This window comes from Phyllobates terribilis, unplaced genomic scaffold, assembly GCF_046119375.1.
Source record: "Phyllobates terribilis strain yellow unplaced genomic scaffold, ASM4611937v1 Scaffold_8__6_contigs__length_399053987, whole genome shotgun sequence".
Taxonomy (NCBI): domain Eukaryota; kingdom Metazoa; phylum Chordata; class Amphibia; order Anura; family Dendrobatidae; genus Phyllobates; species Phyllobates terribilis.
In genome coordinates, this window is record NW_027362768.1 from 17,092,868 (window position 1) to 17,118,572 (window position 25,705).

Below are 25,705 nucleotides of genomic sequence, written 5' to 3' on the forward strand. Positions count from 1 at the left end.
GATAAAAAGGTGAATCAAGAGCAACATTAAAAGGTGTATTCCTATCCCCAAGATCCTATCTTAATATCTAGTGGGTGCAATAATAATAATATTAGCAAATACCTCCAATTAGACATGTAGTATAGTTCTGATTCGCGATGTCGCTTACCCCATGTGCAGGGCATTGCAGCAGCTTAGGTATCCATGGTTATGACCATTTATACAGTGACAGTTAGTTAGGTATTAGTGGTCTAACCATGGATACCTAAGCTACTGCAATGCCCTGCACATTGGGTAAGCAACAAAGTAAATCAGATGAACTATACTACATTACTAATTGGAGGTATTTACTACTAATATTATTACTACTAATACACCTACTACATATTGGGACAGGATATTGGCAATTGGAATACCCTTTAATATTGTCTAAATCATTAGTGGATTCCTGAGGACCATCTGGATGAGATGGTTCATACCCATCTATGGAATCATAGAACAAAGGAACTTGAACATTAGCATATCATTAAACTGTTTTATTAGAGCCACCAATATTACACCAGGTGAGTTTCTGCTTTAGGCCACGTTCACACATTCAGTATTTGGTATTTTACAACAGTATTTGTAAGACAAAACCAGGAGTGGGTGATAAATACAGAAGTGGTGACGTGTTTCTGTATGAGTAACCAATTACGCCGAACAGGTGATAATGATCATCATTTATATATGAGACACAGTCATTAACTAAAACAGGAACAGCTGAACGAGGCTTAAAACTGGGCAAGGAACAGCAAAACTCTGCTACAAAGGTGCAGTTGTGAAGAGCGTTTCATGCCCAAGGTCATACACCATGGCAATAGTAAGCACAGCAACAAGACTAAAGGTAGTTATACTGCAACAGCAAGGTCCATCCCAGGCAAAGATTTCATAGCAGACTGAGGTTCCAAGTGTTGTTCAATCTCTTTTGAAGAAGCACAAAGAAATGGACAACTTTGATGACCATAGACACAGTGATCGGCCAAGGAAAAGTTAGCTCAGCAGACAAAAGACACATGATGCGTAATCTTCTTCAAAATCAGAAGATGTCAGCAGTTCCATCAACTCAGAAGTGGCAGCAACTAGTGGAATTCAGCTACATCCATCTACTGTTCGAAGAAGTGTGTCCAGATCAAGGAAGAATTGCAGACAAAAAGACTTACCTTTGACATGGAAACAAAGCCAAACGACTCAACTATGCATGAAAACATAGGAACAGGTGTGCAGAAAAAAAGTAGAAGGTGCTCTAGACACATGAGTCAAAATTTGAAATATTTGGCTGTGACAGGCAGTTTGTTTGCCAGATGGCTGGAGAGTGGTACAATATCGAATGTCTGCAGGCAAAAGGGGAGCATGGTGGAGGCTCATTGTAAATTTAGGACTGTATATCAGCTACTGGAGTTGGAGATTTGATCAGGATTAATGATGTCCTTAATGCTGAGAAATACAGGTAGATACTTATCTATCATACAAGGCCACTAGAGATGCATCTGATCAACTCCAAATATATTCGGAAGCACAAATACACTTTGTGCAGAATTATTAGGCAAGTTGTATTTTAGAGGATTATTTTTATTATTGATCAACAACTATGTTCTCAATCAACCCAAAAGATTCATAAATATCCAAGCTTAATATTTTTGGAAATTTGAGTGTTTTTTTTTTAGATTTGGCTATCTTAGGAGGATATCTGTTTGTGCAGGTAACTATTACTGTGCAGAATTATTAGGCAACTTAATAAAAAACAAATATAATCCCATCTCATCTCACTTGTTTATTTTCACCAAGTAAACCAATTTCAGTGCACAAAATTTAGAAATAAATATTTCTGACATGCAAAAACAAAAAACAAAAAAATTAGTGATCAATATAGCCACCTTTCTTTATGATGACACTCAACAGCCTTCCATCCATAGATTCTGTCAGTTGCTTGATCTGTTTTCGATCAACATTGCAGGCAGCAGCCACCACAGCCTCCCAGACACTGTTCCGAGAGGTGTACTGTTTTCCCTCCCTGTAGATCTCACATTTTGTGATGGACCACAGGTTCTCTATGGGGTTCAGATCAGGTGAACAAGGGGGCCATGTCATTATTTTTTCTTCTTTTAGACCTTTACTGGCCAGCCACGCTGTGGAGTAGTTGGATGCATGTGATGGAGCATTGTCCTGCGTGAAAATCATGTTTTTTTTTTAACGATACCGACTTCTTCCTGTACTACTGCTTGAAGGAGTTGTCTTCCAGAAACTGGCAGTAGGTCTGGCAGTTGAGCTTCATTCCATCCTCAACCCGAAAATGTCCCACAAGTTCATCTTTGATGATACCAGCCCATACCAGTACCCCACCTCCACCTCGCTGGTGTCTGAGTCGGAGTGGAGCTCTCTGCCCTTTACTGATCCAGCCTCTGGCCCATCCATCTGGCCCATCAAGAGTCACTCTCATTTCATCAGTCCATAAAACCTTTGAAAAATCAGTCTTAAGATATTTCTTGGCCCATTCTTGACGCTTTATCTTATGTTTCTTGATCAAAGGTGGTCGTTTTTCAGCCTTCCTTACCTTGGCCATGTCCCTGAGTATCGCACACCTTGTGCTTTTTGATACTCCAGTAACGTTGCAGCTCTGAAATATGGCAAAACTGGTGGCGAATGGCATCTTGGCAGCTTCACGCTTGATTTTCCTCAATTCATGGGCAGTTATTTTGTGTCTTTTTTGGCCAACACGCTTCTTGCGACCCTGTTGGCTATTTGCCATGAAACACTTGATTGTTCGGTGATCACCCATAAAAAGTTTGGAAATTTCAAGACTGCTGCATCCCTCTGAAAGACATCTCACAATTTTGGATTTTTCATAGCCCGTCAAATCTCTCTTCTGACCCATTTTGCCAAAGGAAAGGAAGTTGCCTAATAATTAAGCACACCTTATATAGGGTGTTGATGTCATCAGTCAACACCCCTCCTCATTACAGAGAAGCACATCACCAGATTTACTTAATTGGTAGTTGGCTCTCAAGCCTATGCAGCTTGGAGTAGGACAACATGTATAAAAAGTATCATGTGATCAAAATACGCATTTGCCTAATAATTCTGCACAGAGTGTGTATATATATTGTGGATGAGAACTACTAGAGCTGCCTTTGAAGTTCCTGTTGGGGTAGTAACTCTGCTACCCTTAGTCTTTGAAATGTTATATTTGCCTCAGGTGAACTTGGATGCTTCCTATAATTATACAGTTGCCATTCTGGACACAATGAAAGGTGAATGCAACAGAAACTTATATAACTAGGACATAACATTACTGAATTCAACCACCTGCATAGGAACCTGCATAGGAACCAATGTTTTATTGATGTAATTTACAATGAAATGTTCTTTAATATCCCACATTCCACATAATATTTGCAATCTGTTCACTGTCAGCCGATGTTAAAAGACATTGAAAAAAGTAGCGCTGAAAGCTTTTATTAATTGTGACAAAGCTATGTGAGTAATGAAAAACCAATGAGTTATCACATTTTAGATCAGCGCATACTCTAGACTGGGGCATGCTAGTGCACATCTGCCAGCAAGATGCATCTGTTTTCTTGGGGGCTTCTGCAGCTGGAATCCAGTGATGAGAAAGGGCTTCCTCCAGTCATGCTGCTAATGTGTTGCTGGCTGTGATCTTTTTTACATTTTTAATAAATAAACAAGACTTTACAAGTGTCTTCTTCATATATCTCTTTGCAAGCCAAGACGTGCAGGACCCTGAAAACGAGTGTGAATTCCACAGAGGTTTCCACTGACTTACTCTGTGCATGAAGTGCCTGCGGCAGGAAGCCCTATAGTGAGTGCCAGTTAAACATTGGGATAGCAGATTTAGAAGTGTGGAAGAAGTAAAAGTTCCCTATTGTTGCACACTATATACTTGATATGCTGTGCTGACATTCACAGGGTTGTCTTGTTTAAAAATCGCATTTTCGTACGCTCTATAAGGAAATTGTGAGCTAATGGGGTGGGGTGTTCTGCTCAGGATCCTCATCTCATGGACATAGTGGAGAGCCTTCATAAAGAGCGTCTTTCATGTTGTCCATACCATGGCAGACAGAGAGACTCCCTCATTGCAGGCATCTATGTTTTACTTTGTAATACTGCAGCATTTCTGAGAAAACATAGTTTAACTCCTTAAAGAACCGAGAATTTTTCATTTTGAACCCCACCCCCCCAGCTAATTCCAAAAGCCATAATTTTTCTCCTCTGAAATAGCTGTATCAGGGCTTGTTATTTTTTTAGGACAAGTTGTAATTTTGAATTACAATATTCATTTTACCATACTGGAAAATGTGAAAAAAATGTGGCATTCTTGAGAAAAAAAACTATTCCGCCATTGTTCTTAAGGAATTTATTTTGTTGCAAAAAAAGATCTTGCAGACTGATTTTCCAGGTACTTACAATTACCATGATACTAAACTTGTCCAGTTTCTTTTATCAATTAAAGGGAATCTGTCAGCAGGTTTTTGCTACCTCATCTGAGAGCAGTGTGATGTAGGCAGAGAGAAGCTGAATCCAGCGATGTATCACTTACATTACTGGGTGCAGTCGTTCTTACACAATCAGAGATTTTAGATTTAGCAATGAAGCAGAGCTGAGAAAGCTAACCCCGTCCACACCAGGCTCTGTATATATGAAGTCCATAGACAGTGAGCTGCTTATCACAGGAGGGGGCGTGTCAGACAAGGGCTCACACCAGCTAGTCACAGCAATGATAAGCTTCTGGTGCTAAAACAGTCATTGTAAGCAAAAAAAAACCTTGTAGCTTGATAAGAGAGGCATCGCTGAAATCTGTGTTTTAACCCCTAGCTCAAGCTGCCTTCAGATTACATAGCAAAGACCTGCTGACAGATTCCCCTTAAGTGATAAAAAAATAGAAATTTGAAAACTTAAAAAAAATAGTTTTTTTGTGTCACCATTTTCTGAGACCTCTAACTTTTTTTTATTTTCCATTGATGAAGCTCAGTAAGGGCTTGCTTTTTGCATTCTGAGCTGATGTTTTAATGGTAGCATTTGGGGGGGCCTATGATATTTTGAACGCATTTTGTTGCATTTTTTAGGAAGCACAGCAACTGAAAGGTGTCAATTCTGGCATTCTGATTTTTTTCCGGGGGCATATAATGTGCAGTTTCAAAAATATTATAGTTTGAAAGATCGGGTTCTATTGGACACAATAATACCAAATTTACTTAGTTTTTTTATTTTAATTTTATTTTTCTTAAGGGGGCTGATTTAAACTTTTATATATTGATTTTTTATATATATATTTGAAAACATTTTTAAAATTCTTACTTTATTTTTTAGTCTCCCCAGGGGACTTGAACCTGCGATTATTTGATTGCTTATACAATATGCTGAAAAACCACAGTATTATAGTATGCAGTGAAACTACGACGCTCCTACAAAGTTCAGTCTGTGGTTTAATTTCACAGGAGGACCAGGATCGCAGTTATGGTGGCCTTCAGCAGGACCTCATATGCCAAGATAAAACGGATGACATAAGTTGTTAAGGATTTAAGAATGATCATGGAAGGGGAATAGTCACGTGGGTGGTCCCTGATGGCTTCTCCCAGTCCAGCTTTGCTTGATTGACAGATCTCTTCCTGCATAACAAGAGAGATACCTCTCAGTCTAGCTGAGACAAGTAAGGAGAAGCCAACAGGTCAAGATTAGCCTTCCTGTCCTGGCTTCTTTTTAAACAGAAAGTATCTACAGAAAATGACCTATTATTTTAATCAGGTTTTCATGTTATATGTATTTAGTTTAATTAATAATATTTAAAAAATTTCCATATTACTATATAAACAACTCGAATACTAGTGTTTCCATTTCCTGTTCAGTACAAAAGACTTTTCAGAAGTCTCATTTTCATTACAGATAACATTATATTGAAGGATGACATCTTTATATGCATCATTCATAATAGGGGATTGTTATAGCTTACCTTCTGTCACTCCCTTCACCTATGTATAGATCAGAGCATGCCTAGAAATTACATTGCAGAAGTTAGTGAGCCTGCGCAGGTCTATTGCTGCCTGTGTCCATATGGATGCTGTACAGAACAGTATGAGCCTAATGTTAAGCCTAGTGGATAATGGAAGATTGCAAGTTTTCTGAATTATTTTTTAAATGGATGTTATTAAAAATATACTATCATTTTTCTTTAGATACATTTACCATAAAAAACTGATTTAGGCAATAAGTCATGTGTAGTGTTGAGCCACCCCCGTAGTGTTCGAGTTCGGTTCGGTTCGTCGAACACCCGTGTGTTCGTCGAACTGTTCGTCGAACTATTCGTCGAACACCTTCGAACACCGTTAAAACCAATGGCAGGCAAACAAAAACACATAGAAACACATAGAAAACACCTTCAAAGGTGTCCAAAAGCTGACAAACTGCTCAGAAGACATAACTAACACATGGAAAAGTGACAAGTACATATAGTCATGCGAAAATAAAAGAGGTGGAGGAGTAAAAGGAGGGGGAGACACAGATATAGGCATGTCATGCCCTTCTAAAATCCAAAAAGTGAGAAGCCGACACGGCCAGTCCGCTCCTGCCCGTGCCACCTCCGTGTCGCCGGGTTTGTGCCAGAGCCGCGGTGAACCCTGACGGCCAGCCCCCCTCTCCCAATACTGGTGCCTGTCCGCTGGTGGGTCGAGCGAGCCCCCCTGTGGTGGAGGCAGCTCTAAGCTTTTTAATTTAAATTGTCTCTCTAATTTGAATGAATACACTTTAAATCCATTTACAAGGATCTATTGGAGGGCAAGTCTCATGCCAGCAGCCGCGGTAATTCCAGCTCCAGTAGCGTCCACTAAAGCTGCTGCAGTTAAAAAGCTTTTATAAGGATCGAGCTCGGCTGTCCACCGCAAGGCATCCTACTGCCAGTCCCAGCCCCTATGCCTCGGGGTGCCTCCTGATGCTCTTCACTAAGTATCCCATGGTCCCGAAGCATTTCCTTTGAAAAAATTAAGTGTCTAAACTACAGGTGGTGCAGCTTGCTTAACAGCCGGGATAATCCGCTTACTAGCAGACACTGCTACTAGGCACAAAGTATTTCCTGGGCTAGATGCAGTTAAAAATTTGTAATTAGATACTCTCGTTGGATGCTGAGAAAGCATTCCATAGAGTCTCCTGGCACGCCATATATGATTCTCTTAAAAAGCTTGGGGTAGGGGTCTAGGGGACCCTTTTATAGCCAAAATCACGGCCCTGTATCGCAATACGTCACCTAGGCTGAAGATAAATGGAACTGTAGCACCCTGAGGGCTCGGTTGCTAAAGACGTATTGCACCTCACCCAGAGGTGTGATATCTCACTCTCAGGTAAGGATGGAGTGTGGATCAGGACCCGACACCTGCATGCATTACACCACATTGCCGTGGGGCAGGGCGACCAATATGCCCCTGAGATGGGCACGACAGTCCCTGTCCCTGGCTGGAGTGGGGGGAGGGAACACTGAGGAAGGGGAACCCTGTAGTGCAGGAGCAGGGAGGAAGCAGTTCCTGGGTGCATTGAGAAGGGAGTATAAAAGGTGGGCACCATCTTAGTTCAGTGCAGAGAAGTCTGAGCAGAAGTGGCAGGGAGCAGGGGCTTTGCATGAGCTCTGCTCCGCAGGCGGGCCTAGTAACAGAGGCCCAGGCCTGGAAGAGGGAGAAGGAAGGAAGAGGAGCGGAGAAGGCTCCAGGAACGAGGAATGAAGGGATCCCAGGGGTGCGGACGGGCGAGTCGCCACCGCACGCCCGAATCCACCTGCGTGGAGGGGTCAGGCCAAAGGGGGAGACCGGTCCCCGAACTAGTGGAGGCAGGAAACGACCCTCAGCTAGAAACCGGAGGCTCTGACATTTTATGTGGCGCAGCCCCTCGCTACACCCGCTAGGAAGGCACCACATAGGGTCAGGGAAACTGGCGCCAAGTTTACCAAGAGGAGGCCCGAGGCAGCCGGACAGAAGTGTTGGTAAGAAAGGCCAGACAAAGGACACACAAAGGAGGTCCTGTGAAGTGCTCCAAAGTTATCTGGGAGTTGTCTGAGCCCCTCACCTGGTGAGCACAGTACGACGTGGGCAGCCGTTACCTGCAGACGTGGTCTGGATAATAAGAACTGTGAGTAAAGGCCCTGAACTGCATCACTGACTCCGTGTCGTTACTGCTGCTGCCCTGCACCATCACCCCCATCCCCCGCATACACTGCCCTGAGGCTATACTCCTCCCGTGGGGAGTTATGCTACGCTCTGCTGCACCCACAACACCAGCCTCAGTGGTCTGCCCTGTAGCGGCGGTTCACTCTGACCGCAATCCACGGGTGGCGTAGTCGGACATTTAAACATGAAAACCACATAAATAGTTCCGCCACTGGTTTGACCGCCCTGAGCCACGGAACTGGGTCGCCGCCACGAAGACTACAACCACCAGCATCCACCAAAAAGGGTCCGGCTCCGGGTGTCCCAAGGCCCAGGGGGTGCGTCAGAACATTTTCATCACCTTTCACAATCACCAATGGGACAAGGCAGTGATGTCCTCTGTCCCCTCTCTTATACATCCTAGTGACGGAGCACCTGCTCTCATCAATTTGCCATAACCCCAATATTAGGTGGATTGAGGTGGGAGGCACCGAGTACAAGTGCTCTCTATTTGCTGATGATGTCCTAGTATATATCACTCAATCACATATATCCATCCATGCTGTTATGGCTGAAATAGATCACTTTGTTACATGGTAAAATTTTAAAATCAATGCAGCGAAGTCTGAGGCCCTCGATGTCTCCCTCCCCAAATCCATATAGGATTCCATCCAGTCCAACTTTCCCTTTGCCTGGCCCTCACAGGGTATCAAATACTTAGGAATTCCTATTCATAGAGACCTCTCCCATCTATGTTATCTTAATTTTGGGCCCTTTATTGAACAACTCCATACAGACCACGGTTGGCAAGTTAGAACTGTAAGATTCACTACGTGAACCACTGGTGTTTTGTGGAAAAGCACATGTACACTGCATTCCAAATTATTATACAAAAAGTGTTTAGGAGTGATAAGGGAAGAATTTGTTTGTTTGTCAGTTAAACTCATTGATGGTGATGTGTGTCAGGGCTCTTTATATCACTGTAAGCAATTGCAGACACCTGTGCTAATTAGTTTGGCAGGTGTGTCCAATGAAAGGCAAGACTACTTAAGAAGGCTCTCTCACATTATTAAGCAGCCTACATTTTCTGCCAAAATGGGAAAGAAAAAGGATGTGTCGGCTGCTGAGAAGCAACAAATTGTGGAGTGTTTAGGTCAAGGCATGACTACAATCAACATTGTGCGATGATCAGGATGAAGTGTCTTGGCAATCAAGAAGTATGCATCTCTGGCTGATATGGGCATAAAAGGGGACAAACTTATGGTGTGACCCCCATGCTCCCCTGACCTCTACCCCATTCAGAACCTTTGGAGCATCATTAAAAGGAGTGTCTATGATGGCGGGAGGCAGTTCACATCTAAGCAACAGCTCTGGGAGGGTATTCTGTCCTCATGCAAAACAATTGAAGCAGAAACCATCCAAAACCTGACAAATTCAATGGACGAGAGAGTTCAGAAGCTCCTTTCGAACAAGGGGTCCTATGTGAAAATGTAACATCACCTAGAATAAAGTTTTGAGTTGAAAACTGTTTGATTTCAGTTTCTAACAACCTGCTAATGCTTATAATTTCAAAAATGACCATTTTTTTGGTCTTTATTAAAATGAAAAGGTTGATCGAAAAGTTTGGGGGATCTAAGAGTGTGGCAACCCAGTAGTCATGATTACTTCGAATTCTGACAATATGAGGGTCATGCTGCAGGTAGTGCAGCAAGAAGGCACTTATGTGCCTTGCGCATCTCGGAGCCCCAAAATTATTTTCCGGGCTAGATGCAGCTAAAAATTATTTTTAATTTTAAATCTGGTGAAGCTTTAGTATAGATGGCCTAATAGGATCAGTGCTGCACACTGCTACAAAGCCCAAATTATTTTCCAGTCAAGATACAGATAAACATGATTAGTAATTTGAAAGCTTAAAACGGTTGGTAGGGTGATTTTAACCAATCATCAAGCTTTTACTCTCCCCAGGATGACACAGGGGTAGAAAAGTCGTTTCGGATCCATGATTTGTTCATCTTTATGAACGTGAGTCTGTCTACATTATCAGTGGAGAGCCGCGTGCGCTTATCTGTCAGCACACCACCAGCAGCGCTGAACACACGTTCAGACAGAACGCTGGCTGCGGGGCATGACAAGATCTCCAAGGCGTAAGTGGCTAGCTCCGGCCATTTATCCAGATTGGAAGCCCAAAAAGAGCAAGGGTCCAGTGACACAGTCGTGGCTTCAATGTTTACTTGGAGATACTCCTGTACCATCGTCTCTAGGCGTTGACTATGTGTCAGACTTCTTGTCTCCTGTGGCCTTGCAAAGGATGGGCTAAAAAAGTGGTGAAATGATTCCGCAAAATTGATGTTACCAGCAGATACTGTGGTTCTGTCACGGTTTGAGTGCTGAACACTTGACGGTCCCACGGTTGGCAAGTTGGAACTGTGAGATTCACTACGTGCACCACTGGTATTTTGTGGAAAAGCACATGTAAGATTCTGCAACAGTCTCTGCTGATACTCCTGCATGCGTGCATCCCTTTCTATGGCAGGAATAATTTCTGCCAATTTACTTTTGTACCGGGGATCTAACAGTGTGGCAACCCAGTAGTCAGGATTATTTCTAATTCTCACAATTCGAGGGTCATGTTGCAGGTAGTGCAGCAAGAAGGCACTCATGTGTGTTGCGCATCCAGGAGCACCAAGTCCCTGTTGTGTTGGTGGCGAGGTAACAATCATGCTTCCTTCCTCTGTCCTCTCCCCCCAACCTCGCACAACAGAAATGTGATCAAGGTCTCCCTCATCTGATGAGTCTTCCATCAGTTCGTCCTCCACTTCTTCCTGGGCTCCTGCACCTTCCTCACTAGTTTGGCTGCTACCATGCGCCCTGGTAAAACCATCTCCCCCACCCTCACATGCCTGCCGCCTTGGTGCTGCCAACCGTCTGGACCTTGCAGATGTTAGCCCTTCCGCATACAACTCCTCCTCCTCTACTTCCTCCACCTCCTCTTGTGCCACCACCTGACTCCGAATTCTGTTTAACATGTGCTCCAGCATGTAAATCACCGGAATAGTCATGCTGATAATGGCATCGTCAGCACTAAACATCTTCGTCGCCATTTCAAAACTGTGCAGAAGGGTGCATAGGTCCCTGATCTGAGACCACTCCTCCAGCGTGATTTGCCCCACCTCTGAATCTCGTTGGCCCAGGCTATACGTCAGAACGTATTACACCAGGGCTTGTCGGTGCTGCCACAGTCGCTGCAACATGTGCAGAGTTGAATTCCACCGGGTAGGCACATCGCATTTTAGCCGGTGAAGTGGCAGGCCCAACGACTTCTGTAGAGATGTAAGTCGCTGAGCTGCGGGATGCGAACGGCGGAAGTGAGCACACAGCGACCGTGCCCTCTGCAGAAGGCCATCTAGTCTGGGATAGTGGGCTAAAAATTGCTGGACAACCAGGTTCAACACGTGAGCCATACAAGGCACGTGTGTGACATTGCCCCGGCGAAGGGCCGCACCCAGGTTTGCAGCATTGTCGCACACGGCCTTCCCTGGTTTCAGGTCCAGTGGAGACAACCATTCATGAAATTGGTTCTCCAGAGCTGACCACAACTCCTCAGCTGTGTGACTCACATTTCCCAGACATTTCAATGTAAAAACCGCCTGATGACGTTGAGCCCTACTGCCAGCATAGTAAGGAGGTGTGCAGGATCCCTTCTGCGCAGTTAGAAAGCTTGTGGCATGACCAGACAGGCTTTGGGTGCAGGTGGAAGACCGAGAGGAGGTTGAGGAGGCAGAAGCAGTGGTGGAAAAATGACATAAAGAGGATTGACGCACAACTCGTGGGGACGGCAAGACTTGGACAGCAGCCCCTTGTCCTGCTGTCACCATAGTTACCCAGTGCCCAGTCAGCGACATGTAACGCCCCTGTCCATGCCTACTCGTCCAAGTGTCTGTGGTGAAATGCACCCTGTCACACACAGAGTTTCTCAAAGAAGCGGTGATGTTGTGTGCGACATGCTGGTGGAGCGCAGGCACACCTTTCTTTGAGAAGTAGTGCCGACTGGGCATCTGGTACTGGGGCACTGCGACGGATATAAGGTCTCGAAAATCCTCTGTGTCCACCAGGCGGAAAGGCAGCATTTCTGTAGCCAAGAGCTTGCAGATGGTGAAATTCAACCTCTTAGCTTTCTCATGGCTAGGAGGAAATGGTCTTTTACTTGTCCACATCTGAGGGACCGAGGGCTGGCTATTGTGCTTAGACGGGGTTGATAAGGGTGTCCCCGGCAAACTGCCGGTCTGTGAGGAAGATGCAGGCGGACATGTTAGGTTGCCTTGATCCAAAGGTGGTGCTATCGATGTCGGACAGCGCTCAACACCAGCTGGTGTTACCACCTCCAAAGAAAATGATGACCTGCCAATCACGCTGGCTGTTGCGGGTAAAGAGGTGGCAGGTCTGCGCCCCAAAACAGGTGTGACTGCTGTCCCCCCAGTCACAGAGGATGAAGAGGCCGCGGATGCACAAGATATGGCAGACGGTGGTTGGCCCGGCCGGCTAGACCGCATTGTAGCACACTGAGCTTCCCACTGCAACTTATGCTTCATGTCCATGTGCCGGTTCATGCATGAAGTACTCAAACTATGTATTTTTTGGCCTCTACTTAGCTTTTGCTGACAAATGTTACAGATAACACGAGTTGGGTCATCTTTATCGATCTGAAAAAATGCCCAGGCTATGCAAGGCTTAGCACCCATGCGACCTGAAGAGCCACCACGACTTGTGGTGAGAGGCAGAGTTGTGTTTGAGGATGCAGTTGTTGACGTGCTTCCAGTACTACGTCTCTGTCCAGGAAGGCGCAACCTGACCTCGTCGTCACTAGCATCTTCCTCCACCTCCTCTGCTGACCTCATCTCTTGGCTGACTGTGGGTTGACAGTAAGTGGGATCTCCGACCTCATCATCATCACCCTGTGCGTTATCACACCCGTCGTCCTCAGAGCCAACCTGTTCCTGCCCTGACAAAAAACTAAAGTTGTCGCTCCAATCAGGTATTTGAGTCTTATCATCGTCTTCCTCATTGTCTCCACCAACAGGAGTTACAGTTTGGGAATGAGGGTCTACATTATGGTCAGAACCTTCTGCGTCTGGTCCTGGATCCGACTCATAAAGATTCTGGGCATCAGTGCAGATCATTTCCTCGTCTGGATTCACAGAAGCGCTGGAGTCGACCTCTGATTCCCAGGCTATAGTATGAGTAAACAGCTCTGCAGACTCAACCATCTGTTCTACCTCATACTCAGACGGGCAGCTGGAGATTTGGGAGCTGTGAGGAAGCAAGTGCGATTTGGGTGACACCTTTGAGGACTGGAGTATTTGTGATGTTGAAGTTGATGTGGAGGAGAGCCCACTTAAAGGAGCACTTGATATCCGTTGAAGCACCTGCTGTTTTTGTGCCTCATCTGGAATTTGTAGCGATTGGCGTGGCCGTAAGAAAGGGATCTTATCACATTGTCCGCTAAAAGAAGTAGACATTTTAGTTTGGCTGGAAGATGGTCTTTCTTCTGCACCTACCCCACGGACACAACCTTTTTTCCCCTTCCCAACACGCCTATTCCCCTTTCCACCAGCAGCAGGCCTTTTTCCACTCATTTTGGTGGTTAACTAATTCACAACTCTGGAGTTGTTTGCACAAAAAAACAATGGATGGTAACCGAGCAGAGCTGAGTGGCCAAACTGTGGTATTAGGCCAAAATTATTGGCTGGGTTAGATGCAGAAAAAAATTATTTTTAATTTGCAACCTGATGGAGGTCAGTATAGATGGACTAATAGACCAAGTCCCACACACCGGTAGAAGCCCAAATATTTTTTCAGAGCTAGATGCAGAAAAAAATTATTTTTAATTTGCAACCTGATGGAGGTCAGTATAGATGGACTAATAGACCAAGTCCCACACACCGCTAGAAGCCCAAATATTTTTTCAGAGCTAGATGCAGAAAAAAATTATATTCAATTTGCAACCTGCTGGAGGTCAGTATAGAAGGACTAATAGACCAAGTCCCACACACCGCTAGAAGCCCAAATATTTTTTCAGAGCTAGATGCAGAAAATTTTTTTATTCAATTTGCAACCTGATGGAGGTCAGTATAGATGGACTAATAGACCAAGTCCCACACACTGCTAGAAGCCCAAATATTTTTTCAGAGCTAGATGCAGAAAAAAATTATTTTTAATTTGCAACCTGATGGAGGTCAGTATAGATGGACTAATAGACCAAGTCCCACACACTGCTAGAAGCCCAAATATTTTTTCAGAGCTAGATGCAGAAAAAAATTATTTTTAATTTGCAACCTGATGGAGGTCAGTATAGATGGACTAATAGACCAAGTCCCACACACCGCTAGAAGCCCAAATATTTTTTCAGAGCTAGATGCAGAAAAAAATTATATTCAGTTTGCAACCTGATGGAGGTCAGTATAGATGGACTAATAGAATGATGCTATGCCCAAAAGATTTTACTTCACTAGGTGCAGTAAAAAAATTGGTATTCTATACACAGGTGTTATATCTTGCAACACAGATAGGCTACTCCACTGACTAACACACTCTGCAATAGGCCAAAAAGGATTAGCTTTGCTAGATTCAGCCAAATGCTGTGAAAAAAACTTGCACAGCACTGGCACAGACCTGCCTGGCAAAAACTGATAGGAACTCATGTAACCTAGTCCTGAAAAGGACTCCAATTACAATTAGTCTTTACTCCCACAACCTATCTATTTAAGAGCACAGACCTCCCTGATAAAAGTCGTAGGAAATGCTGTAACCTAGTCCTTAAAAGGACTGCAATCACAACTATTCCCTACTCCCAAGCTATCTGTATATTTGTGCGAAAATTGGCTTGAAATTAACAAGGTATAGCACACACAGCAACAGCGGTGCCGTCTAACACGCAGCTGCAGCAGTGAGAAAATGGTGGCGACGGGGAAAATGGCTTGGTCTTATAGGGCAAGGACATGTGACATACACTGCCAATCACACATGCCCTTGCTTGTGTGAAAAAAAGCACTTCGCTCCGTGTGTGCGCTGCTGATAGGCTGACAGATTGCACCTCCCCACTGCAAATGCGGGAAAGAGAAAAAAAAATGGAGATCTTCATTGTTCCTGCAGAGATCCATCCCCTGCCCCTCCCCCCGCCCCGCTGTACACTCAAACTGCGTATTAACATTAATTTTCATCATTACTGAGAAAAAATCCAGTTATGATTTTGGTGCACGAACAGTTATCGAACATAACCTCGAACAGCCGAATTTTTCTCAAATTGTTCGTGTTCGCCGACCGGCTCGAACACCGCCCAAAACAGCTCGAATTTGAGATTGGCGAACAGTTCGAGTAGAACAACGCTCATCTCTAGTCATGTGTTAATACTACTTTCCCATAAATCTGTTTTCTCAGAGCTTTCAGGGTAAAACATATCTGCAAAGAGGGATCCTGTGCTGGATTCACACTGTCTGTGATTCGGGCAGCATGAATCACCTGCCAAGTTCCCTTTAATAGATTATGTGATTTATTTACTTATTGTATAAAATATTTGTAAATATCACTTGTTAATACAGTGTCAACTAGTCTCATCAAGTTAAAAAATTGCTTTTCTGTTCAGCTATATCTGATTCTCAAAAGAAGTGGTAACCAATATGGTTTAGGCTACAGTACCACTAGTCATTTCAGCTTTCTTAGGGGCTTTAATGGCAAATCTGTCAAGTTAGTCCATAAAACATTCCACAGGAATATGAGATTTTTTATGCAGCTTTATAAAATAGATACAACAGAGAAACATCAGAATAAAGACTATACAAACTGAGAACGACTAGTGATTATAAGAACACTTATTGTGGCCGTGTAGTTCATTGCCACATAATTTCTTACAAGACAAACTATTGATGAGTATTAGACTTATGCTGCTTCAATTAGAGGATTGTCTCCTCTTTATATATCTTTAATGTGTCTTGCAAGTACTGAATATCACTGCTAAATAATAGTTCTATCACTGTTTCAGTTATATTTCTATTAAATATATTAAGTGATTCTCCTGTTTACTAAATTGGAAACTATTAGAAGAATTTTACAACTTGTTAGGACAGGATCAGCTGTAAGACCGCAGAGAAATGTCCATTCAAGGATGATGGACATAAATAACATTCGCACAATGGAAAATATGTAGGAGTCTCCATTCAAATTTGCTAAAAGCAGAGAGGCTTTGGTAATAACATAAAGAAAGGGCGAGACTATCTCATCCTTTAATTAGCGTAAAAGTGTCTGCACCCTGTCAGATTGTAGCGGAAGCTTATCAAAGAGCAAACCTGTAGTTACCAATATTCCGGTTGCTTCACATATTATTTAGAGTAAAAAAATGTTTTTTCTGTGGTTTAGGGGCAATGTGTTAGGTTTGTGAGCTTAAATATTAGGCCATGGCCCCACAATCAGTATTTGGTCAGTATTCGGTCAGTATTTTTCTCAGGAGTGGGAGCCAAAACCAGGAGTGGGTGATAAATGCAGAATTGGTGACTTGTTTCTATTATACCCTTTCTCTGATTGTTCCTCACCTGGTTTTGGCTCCCACTCCTGATAAAAAATACTGACTGAATACTGACCAAATACTGATAGTGGGGCCATGGCCTTATGCAAACTCTCTTCCTGGAAGAAGTGGACTTCTTGATATGACTCCCACATACACAAAGATAGGGGCTATGAACCTCAATGGAGTCTTTATACTATATTTATTATGCTTTGCTTATATAGCGCCATTAATTCCACACCGCTTTACACACATCATCATCACTGTCCCCATTGGAGCTCATAATCTAGATTCCCTATCAGTATGTCTTTGGAGTGTGGGAGGAAACCGGAGAACCAGGAAGAAACCCACACAAACACTGGGAGAACATACAAACTCCTTACAGATATTGTCCGTGGTGGGATTGTGAATCCATGACCCCAGCGCTGCCAGGCTGCAGTGCTAACCACTGAGCCACCGTGCTGCATGGGGCATACTGTCCTGCGTGGTTCAAAAAGTGCCCAACTGCCAGACGACGTCAGTTAGGGATCAGACGCGGGATGTCTAGGGACGATCCTAACTGTGGAGAGCTGTAATCATCAACTGCTCCAGTAAAAGTGAGATTTTCTTCCTGTTGCACCTGAGGTCTTGACATCGATTATTGAGACAGGCTGATCCTGCATCCTTTCCACCACTTTCCCCTTTTTATTCTGCTGTGAACAGCCCGCTGGCTGGCGAGACCACCATGACCGTTGGCCACTATTACTCGTCGGCTCGGTGGAGGTGACCCAGACATATATGTGGCAGTTACTTGAAAATCTTTTAATTACTATTGGTTTAGGTCCTTTCAATCTATAGCCGTAAGTCAACACTTAGTGCATTGACTTCCTGGTGACCTTATAAAAGAATTGTGTAAATTATGGTTATACACAGCAATCAATCTGAACAAGCAGAGCTGCAGTGTAAAGCATCTTGTAAAGATTAGAGATGACAAATGAATAATGCAATTTGTTTACTTACTCTGTCAACTACTACAGTTCATTTATAATAAGTATAAGTAAAGAGTCTTGGAAAAATGGGCAAGAATTATTGATTGTGTTTTTTTTTATCTTCCGCGCTCCCCTCTTTGTGGGTGGGGGCTAGAGAGGATATATACAGAGGGAAAAATGAAAAAAAGGATGATAACTGTATAATTGTATTATCTTTTTTGTGTTCATTTGTTTACTGTTTATGTTTGAATATGTAAACATCATTAAAGCTGAAAAAAAAACTAATGACATTAGTTCATTTATAGCATAGTTGCTCTATTATCTGGTTCATTGAACCTTTTCATGCATCCTGTCCCAAGTGCATCTATAGCCTCTGCACCATGAGTGGATAGCTAGAATAGGGCTCATGAGCAAGAATAGTATATGGGCCCTTTGCAGTCCAATAGCTGATCATAATGCACCCATGTATGTGTCTGTGACAGAAGATGGTTGCCTTACCTCGTTGGTCCCTCTCCTTTGCCTTGATCTCTTGCACTTATATCCAGTGTGGTGTTTTAGTATTCAATCTGCATTTGAGTAAAATGCCCACTGGAAACTAATGGAGGAACTCACCCCATTGTTTGCATTAAGCATCACTTTTGCCATCAGTTGTGATCCATTGAGTCTGATGCAACATATATCTGTAACCCGGCATACAAACCCAGGTGGGCCATAGCAGAAGATTGGACAACTGATCAATTACATTTAATCCAGTTGAAATGTATGCATCTGATAATATGGATCTAAAAAAGGACTATCTTATCTCATACAATAACACAGGTCCCAACTATGTACTTTGAACTTTGCTAATCATGTGACTCTTTTTTAGGGGGAGTATTCCCAAAGGATTTCTCAATCCTGCTGACAGTAAAGCCCAAGAAGGGCCTGCAGACATTCATCCTATCTATATACAGTCAAAAAGGTGTGCAGCAATTGGGAGTGGAGGTCGGCAGGTCCCCTGTCTTCCTTTATGAAGATCAGCATGGAAAACCCGCACCAGAGGACTACCCCATTTTTAGCACTGTTAATGTTGCAGATGGAAAGTGAGTATTACTTGAAGAAAATGTAACATTGGTGAATGGCTATCATGTCCTGCTGAATCACAGTACTATGGATAGATTATTTAAAGGGAATCTGTCACCAGGTTTTTGGCTACCCCATCTGAGAGCAGCATGATGAAGAGGCGGCGACCCTGATTCCAATAATTTATCACTTACTTTACTGGTTGCTGCAGTGTTTTATCTGCTGCAGATCTAGCAGTTCTCTGAATGCTGAGCTCTGTATAACCCCGTCCACATAACTGATTGGCAGCTTTCTGTCTATGCATAGTGTGCCAATCAGTGATGGGGGTGGGGTTGGACTAGATAACAGCAGGTTTACTATTCCTCTAGTCATAATGTCTTTCTGATAAAACAGTGGTTTTATAGAAACCACACTACGCAGAACATTAAGTGACACATCGCTGAAATCAGGGTCTCGGCCCCTACATCACGTTGATCTCAGATAAGGTAGCAAAAACCTGATGACAGATTCCCTTTAAGATTTAGTAAAATTAGCACAAATATTTGAATGCACTGGGTTTTTTATAGATAGCCATTCTGTAATATAGGATTGTTATCAGCATTGCTGCCTTTTGCAGTAATACACCGTAGACTGCAGGCTGTCATAAAACAGCATGTGCCTGATTAAATATTTGCAGGACCCTGGTGGGAAATTTCAGATTCCTAAGGATCATAAATGTAAAGTATTGGATGACCTTGCTGGCTAAACACTGCAATTTCTATTACAAAACCAAATTGGAAAACTGCTAATTAAACGCTTATTCAGTACATCAGTGGATCTACGCTTCTTATTAGGGAATTTCTTACACAGCAGTTAAGGCCCAGTATTGTAATCCTGCTCAGTTTATGGTTGTCTGGTAAGACACAAGGTTTCCTTTCAGCTTGGTAACAGTACAGGCTGTTTTCCGCAGCCTGCATCTGCTGTTTTACTGGCAGAATGCAAATAGCCATAAATGTTTTCTGTTGGCAGGTTGACATGGCACTGAGAAGGAATTTGTACTGCTTGCTACCCCACAAACTTATTATTGGATTTTAATGAGGTTTTCCAGGGTCAGGAAAAAAAATGTCATTACGAATAAATCCCTAAAAAAACATTAACTAGCTAATGGCATTAATTTTGGCTAGGGAGGTAATCACTTTTGTACATTTTGACCACTGTCTTGTTACATTGACAGAAATGTGTCCTTTAATGTTAGGAAAGGTCAGTTAGATATGAGCATGTGCAGCAGGAAGCTTCGCTGCTGTGACCTTCAGATAACCTATCGCAAAAGAAGAGACCACAGCACTTCAGTGGATATCTATTATAAAAAATAAATCTTCTTTATTCCAACGACTTACAATCAACAATGTTTCAACTCTTTGAGTCTCTATCAACTTGATGAAGACTTATATAGAGTCAAAACGTCCTATATTTCTATTATGTATCCACTGAAGTGCTGCGGTTTCTTTTTCCACATATTTTTTGGGGGGGCTGAAGCTTGACTCCTCGTACATTTACAATGGATTGGTGATTATTACCCATATACCTTTTGGAACCGATCCACAGTGCTGATGAGTTTTTTACTTGTTTGTTAGAGATAACCAATATTATGTAGTGTCAAGCTATCCTCGGGTCACAGCAGCGGCGCATCCTACTGCACATGCTCACAAGCACCTGACCCGTTCTAACATTCTAGGACAGGTTTCTGTCTGCATAACAAGAATGTGGACATTTTATATACACTACAGTGATTAACTCTCTAGACAAAACAAGTTTAATTTGCAAATTAAAGGTATTGAAGAATTCTTTTCATAATAACATCTTTCTGTCTTTATTTTTTGCAATTTCTGCAAAATCCCTTTAAGCGAACCTTTCATTAAAATCATCTGTATTGTCTAAAGATAACATTAGTTTTTACAGGGATGTGTAAATAAGGGAAAATTCCTAATATAAGGCGAGATTTTCACATATTAGTTTTGACAATTTGGTCACTTTGATCACTGGTCGGCTTTCACTGGATCAATAAACGCTGCATGCAAATACATTTTCATCGAGGTCTTAGACCAATCTGGAAATGAGACCAAAAAGGTAGAAGATTTCATGAATGCAGCAATGTTTTTTCTTTTTTTTGTAAGCGTTTAATGCAACACAATCTTTTCTTTTTAAAAGTTAGGAGTGACTTTGTTGATACAGTAGATATATGGATTGGGTATTTGTATGTATGCAATGTGAGAGACAGACTATACTATAAATATTGTTTTTGTCACCTTGTCTATGATGATCCTGGATTGATCATGCCGTACAACCACCAGTATGGTGCTCTCACATTACACAGCATAAACCTGGTGACAGATCCCCTTTAAGTTTATATAGTGCACTAGATGACCATAAATCATCTGATTTTAGCATATACACATAGGATGCTAGAAAGAATGCTGGCTATATCATCAAGTTACTCACACTTCATACTGTATTGTTTTTTATAATCCAAAAATGCAAGGGAATCACAATCAAAATCGATGATCAAGCAATGTGTGGCAAATTATAGAATCAAAAAAGTAATATGTCTTTCATTATTTTATGTCCACGCCCTCTACTAAAAATTTTCTGAAAATCGGAAAAGCCAGTTACATTTCTGCAAAGTCAGAGCTATGAGTCCAATGGGTTGTCCTAACAGTTATTTCTGTGTACACACTTATACAAAGGAAGCGGAGTCCCTCCACCAACTGGACTCATGATCCAAAGTTAAACTGGTTTTCCGGTTTGAGAAGAAAAGTCTACAGTCACGGTATGCGACTGCAGACTGACAAATTGTAACAGTGTGTGATGAGCACACTATTACCATTCCCCTGTATTCCCCAGGTAAATGGGCGGTCACGTGGCTAGATGCATGCAAATTGCAAACTTGCAATCACATGTCGACTAGTATCATCTATTTCTCTAAATAAAAGAAAATTAACAGAAGCCGATGAGACTAGTTGGCATCTAACCAAAACTATGCAAATCGCACACCTGTGGCTTGTGACTATCCACTTGAGCGGGGAATACAGGAGGATCATTACATTGTGCACATCACACACTGTCATGATTCGTCATAAAGTGACTAAATACTTTTCATCTTAAAGGTAACCTGTCAGTAAGATCAACCCTCCTAAGCCATCTATATGGGCATGTAGGTCATAGAAAGCTGAATAAAATGATAAATTGATATCTGTGATTCAATATCTTGTTCCAGAGAAATCCACATTTTTCTTATATGTAAATGACCTGTTAAGATCTATGGGCTGGACACTGATCTGAATGAGAATCTGCCTCCAGAGCTTATTATAAATGAAAGGGGGAGTTACCAGTGTGAGACAAGTAACTAAGAAAGAACAGCAGAACTGAACTTTGTCTCCTTACAAATAATTTTTTGCAGCTCTTGACTTCTGCTGTATTACAACAATATTGTAGCTCTGTCTGCCTGTGAGATTGAAGTTGAGAGGAACTTGCAGATGTGTCAGGTATAATCACACACAGTTCTGCAGTGAGATCAGGAGAGCAGAGAGCGGCCATCACACATCACACTGGTAACACTGGTAACCATTATACATCACACTGGTAACACAGGTAACCATTACACATCACACTGGTAGCACTGGTAACCATTATACATCACACTGGTAACACTGGTAACCATTATACATCACACTGGTAACACTGGTAACCATTACACATCACACTGGTTACACTGCTAACCATTACATATCACACTGGTATCTCCCCCTTTAATTTAAATTAAGCTCTGAAGACAAATTCTCATACAGATCAGTGTCCGGCCCATAGATCTTAACAGCTCATTCACATATAAAAAATGCAGATTTCTCTGAAATAAAACATTGCATGGCAGATATCAGGTATCACTTTATTCAGCTTCCTATGACCTATAGGCCCATATAGTCGGTTTGATCCAACTCACAAATTCCCTTTAAGTCTGGAAAACCCCTTTAACGTGAATCTTGTATCACAAACCTAAATATTAATCTGCCATCTCCTCCTGCTGTACAGCACACTGCCTAAAGAAAGCAGCATGTTCATTTTATGATTTTTTTTTAGTTTTACATTTTAATGTATAGTTATGTAATGCAGTGTCATAGTTAGCAAATTCACTTATACTACCATCAATATAAAGTAATAATGCATCAATAGGGGAAATTGCAACTTCCGTGTTATTTCCTGCAGAAGCTGAGGGTAGAATACAAATAGCCTATATTTCATTAACTCTTACTGATTTTGAGGATGCAGATTTTACTGCCTGACCCATTTCATACATGGTAGGGGCTGTGGTATAATACTTTATTCTTTCATATAGGTGGCACCGGATTGCAATCAGTGTTGAAAAGAATACAGTCACAATGATTGTGGACTGCAAAAAAAAGATCACTAAGGCCCTTCCAAGAAGTGACAGACCAGTTCTGGACACCACTGGCATCGCTGTGTTTGGGACCCGCATCCTAGATGAGGAGGTGTTTGAGGTAAGAGAGCAGTGCTCATAGGCCTGGTGTATTCTGCTTATTTGTGATAGTGCGCGGAAAGCTTTGTGCTCATATATTCAGTATATCAACCTTCGATCAGCTTATACCATTTATGGAACTAAGGGCTCATTCAGGCAGCAGTGTTTTGTACTATTGCTATGTGTGTTTTTCCCGGTTAACACTCGTACCTATCATGGGATGATTCACATGTCTGATTTATACCTTGGAGGAGACTTGTTACTATGACGGAGGTTTGTTTTGATGTGAGTTTCAGATCAATCTCGCCAATGTAAGTCTATAGGTCTGTGAAAAAAAATCAGAGATCTCTCAGATGCCATCACGGACTGCTAGAGAGGAGAAGATAGAGAAACTTTTTTTCTGTTTCTCATCCATGAAAAACTAGTGGAACTCTTACCAAACTCTGATGGTAAAATCTGACACTCTGATCAAACTCTGACCCAACTCTGATGGTAAAACGTGACACTCTGAGCAAGCTCTGACCCAACTCTGATGGTAAAATGTGACACTCTGACCAAACTCTGACCCAACTCTTATGGTAAAATCTGACACTCTGAGCAAACTCTGATGGTAAAATCTGACACTCTGACCAAACTCTGACCCAACTCTTATGGTAAAATCTGACACTCTGAGCAAACTCTGATGGTAAAATCTGACACTCTGACCAAACTCTGACCCAACTCTTATGGTAAAATCTGACACTCTGACCAAACTCTGACCCAACTCTTATGGTAAAATCTGACACTCTGACCAAACTCTGACCCAACTCTGATGGTAAAACGTGACACTCTGAGCAAGCTCTGACCCAACTCTGATGGTAAAATGTGACACTCTGACCAAACTCTGACCCAACTCTTATGGTAAAATCTGACACTCTGAGCAAACTCTGATGGTAAAATCTGACACTCTGACCAAACTCTGACCCAACTCTTATGGTAAAATCTGACACTCTGACCAAACTCTGACCCAACTCTGATGGTAAAATCTGACACTCTGACCAAACTCTGACCCAACTCTGATGGTAAAATCTGACACTCTGAGCAAACTCTGACCCAACTCTTATGGTAAAATCTGACACTCTGACCAAACTCTGACCCAACTCTTATGGTAAAATCTGACACTCTGAGCAAACTCTGATGGTAAAATCTGACACTCTGACCAAACTCTGACCCAACTCTTATGGTAAAATCTGACACTCTGACCAAACTCTGACCCAACTCTTATGGTAAAATCTGACACTCTGACCAAACTCTGACCCAACTCTGATGGTAAAACGTGACACTCTGAGCAAGCTCTGACCCAACTCTGATGGTAAAATGTGACACTCTGACCAAACTCTGACCCAACTCTTATGGTAAAATCTGACACTCTGAGCAAACTCTGATGGTAAAATCTGACACTCTGACCAAACTCTGACCCAACTCTTATGGTAAAATCTGACACTCTGACCAAACTCTGACCCAACTCTGATGGTAAAATCTGACACTCTGACCAAACTCTGACCCAACTCTGATGGTAAAATCTGACACTCTGAGCAAACTCTGACCCAACTCTTATGGTAAAATCTGACACTCTGACCAAACTCTGACCCAACTCTGATGGTAAAACGTGACACTCTAAGCAAACTCTGACCCAACTCTGATGGTAAAATCTGACACTCTGACCAAACTGTGACCCAACTCTGATGGTAAAATGTGACACTCTGACCAAACTCTGACCCAACTCTGATGGTAAAATCTGACACTCTAAGCAAACTCTGACCCAACTCTGATGGTAAAATCTGACACTCTGACCAAACTCTGACCCAACTCTGATGGTAAAATCTGACCCTCTGACCAAACTCTGATGGTAAAATCTGACACTCTGACCAAACTCTGACCCAACTCTGATGGTAAAATCTGACACTCTAAGCAAACTCTGACCCAACTCTGATGGTAAAATGTGACACTCTGAGCAAACTCTGACCCAACTCTGATGGTAAAATCTGACACTCTGAGCAAACTCTGATTAAAAACACTAATGAAACTTGGACCATTTTTTGAGTACGAGAAACATCACGTCTGAAAGAGCTTTTTCTCATACAAGGAAATTAGTCTGAATTTCATAAGTGTTTTTTTATCAGTTTCATCAGAGTTTGGTCACCGTGTCAGTTTTTACCATCAGAATTTCTCAGATGAAAAACAAACAAGAAAAAAGTTTCTCCATCTTTTCCTCTCTAGCAGTCCATGAACAACATACAGCACATGAATGTCATCCGAGTGCAGTCTGATTTTTTCATGAACCCATAGACTTGCATTGCTGATTTTGATCCGACACTCGAATCAATATCAGATATGTGTCCACGATTTTCCGTGAGAAATTACAGACGTGTGTATGGCCCCATTCGCTGTTATAGGTACGAGTGCTATCCAT

The 25,705-nt window shown here is 42.4% G+C and overlaps 1 protein-coding gene across 1 annotated transcript in view; it reads left to right on the top strand.

Annotated features, from left to right (window-relative positions):
• The window catches only part of COL11A1 (collagen type XI alpha 1 chain), a 253,934-nt gene that overhangs the window by 41,833 nt on the left and 186,396 nt on the right, over positions 1–25,705 (top strand). The window contains exons 3-4 of the mRNA XM_073642853.1: positions 18,550–18,763; positions 23,113–23,275. Of these exons, the coding sequence (XP_073498954.1) occupies positions 18,550–18,763; positions 23,113–23,275 (377 nt within the window). The remainder of the gene's footprint in view (positions 1–18,549; positions 18,764–23,112; positions 23,276–25,705) is intronic.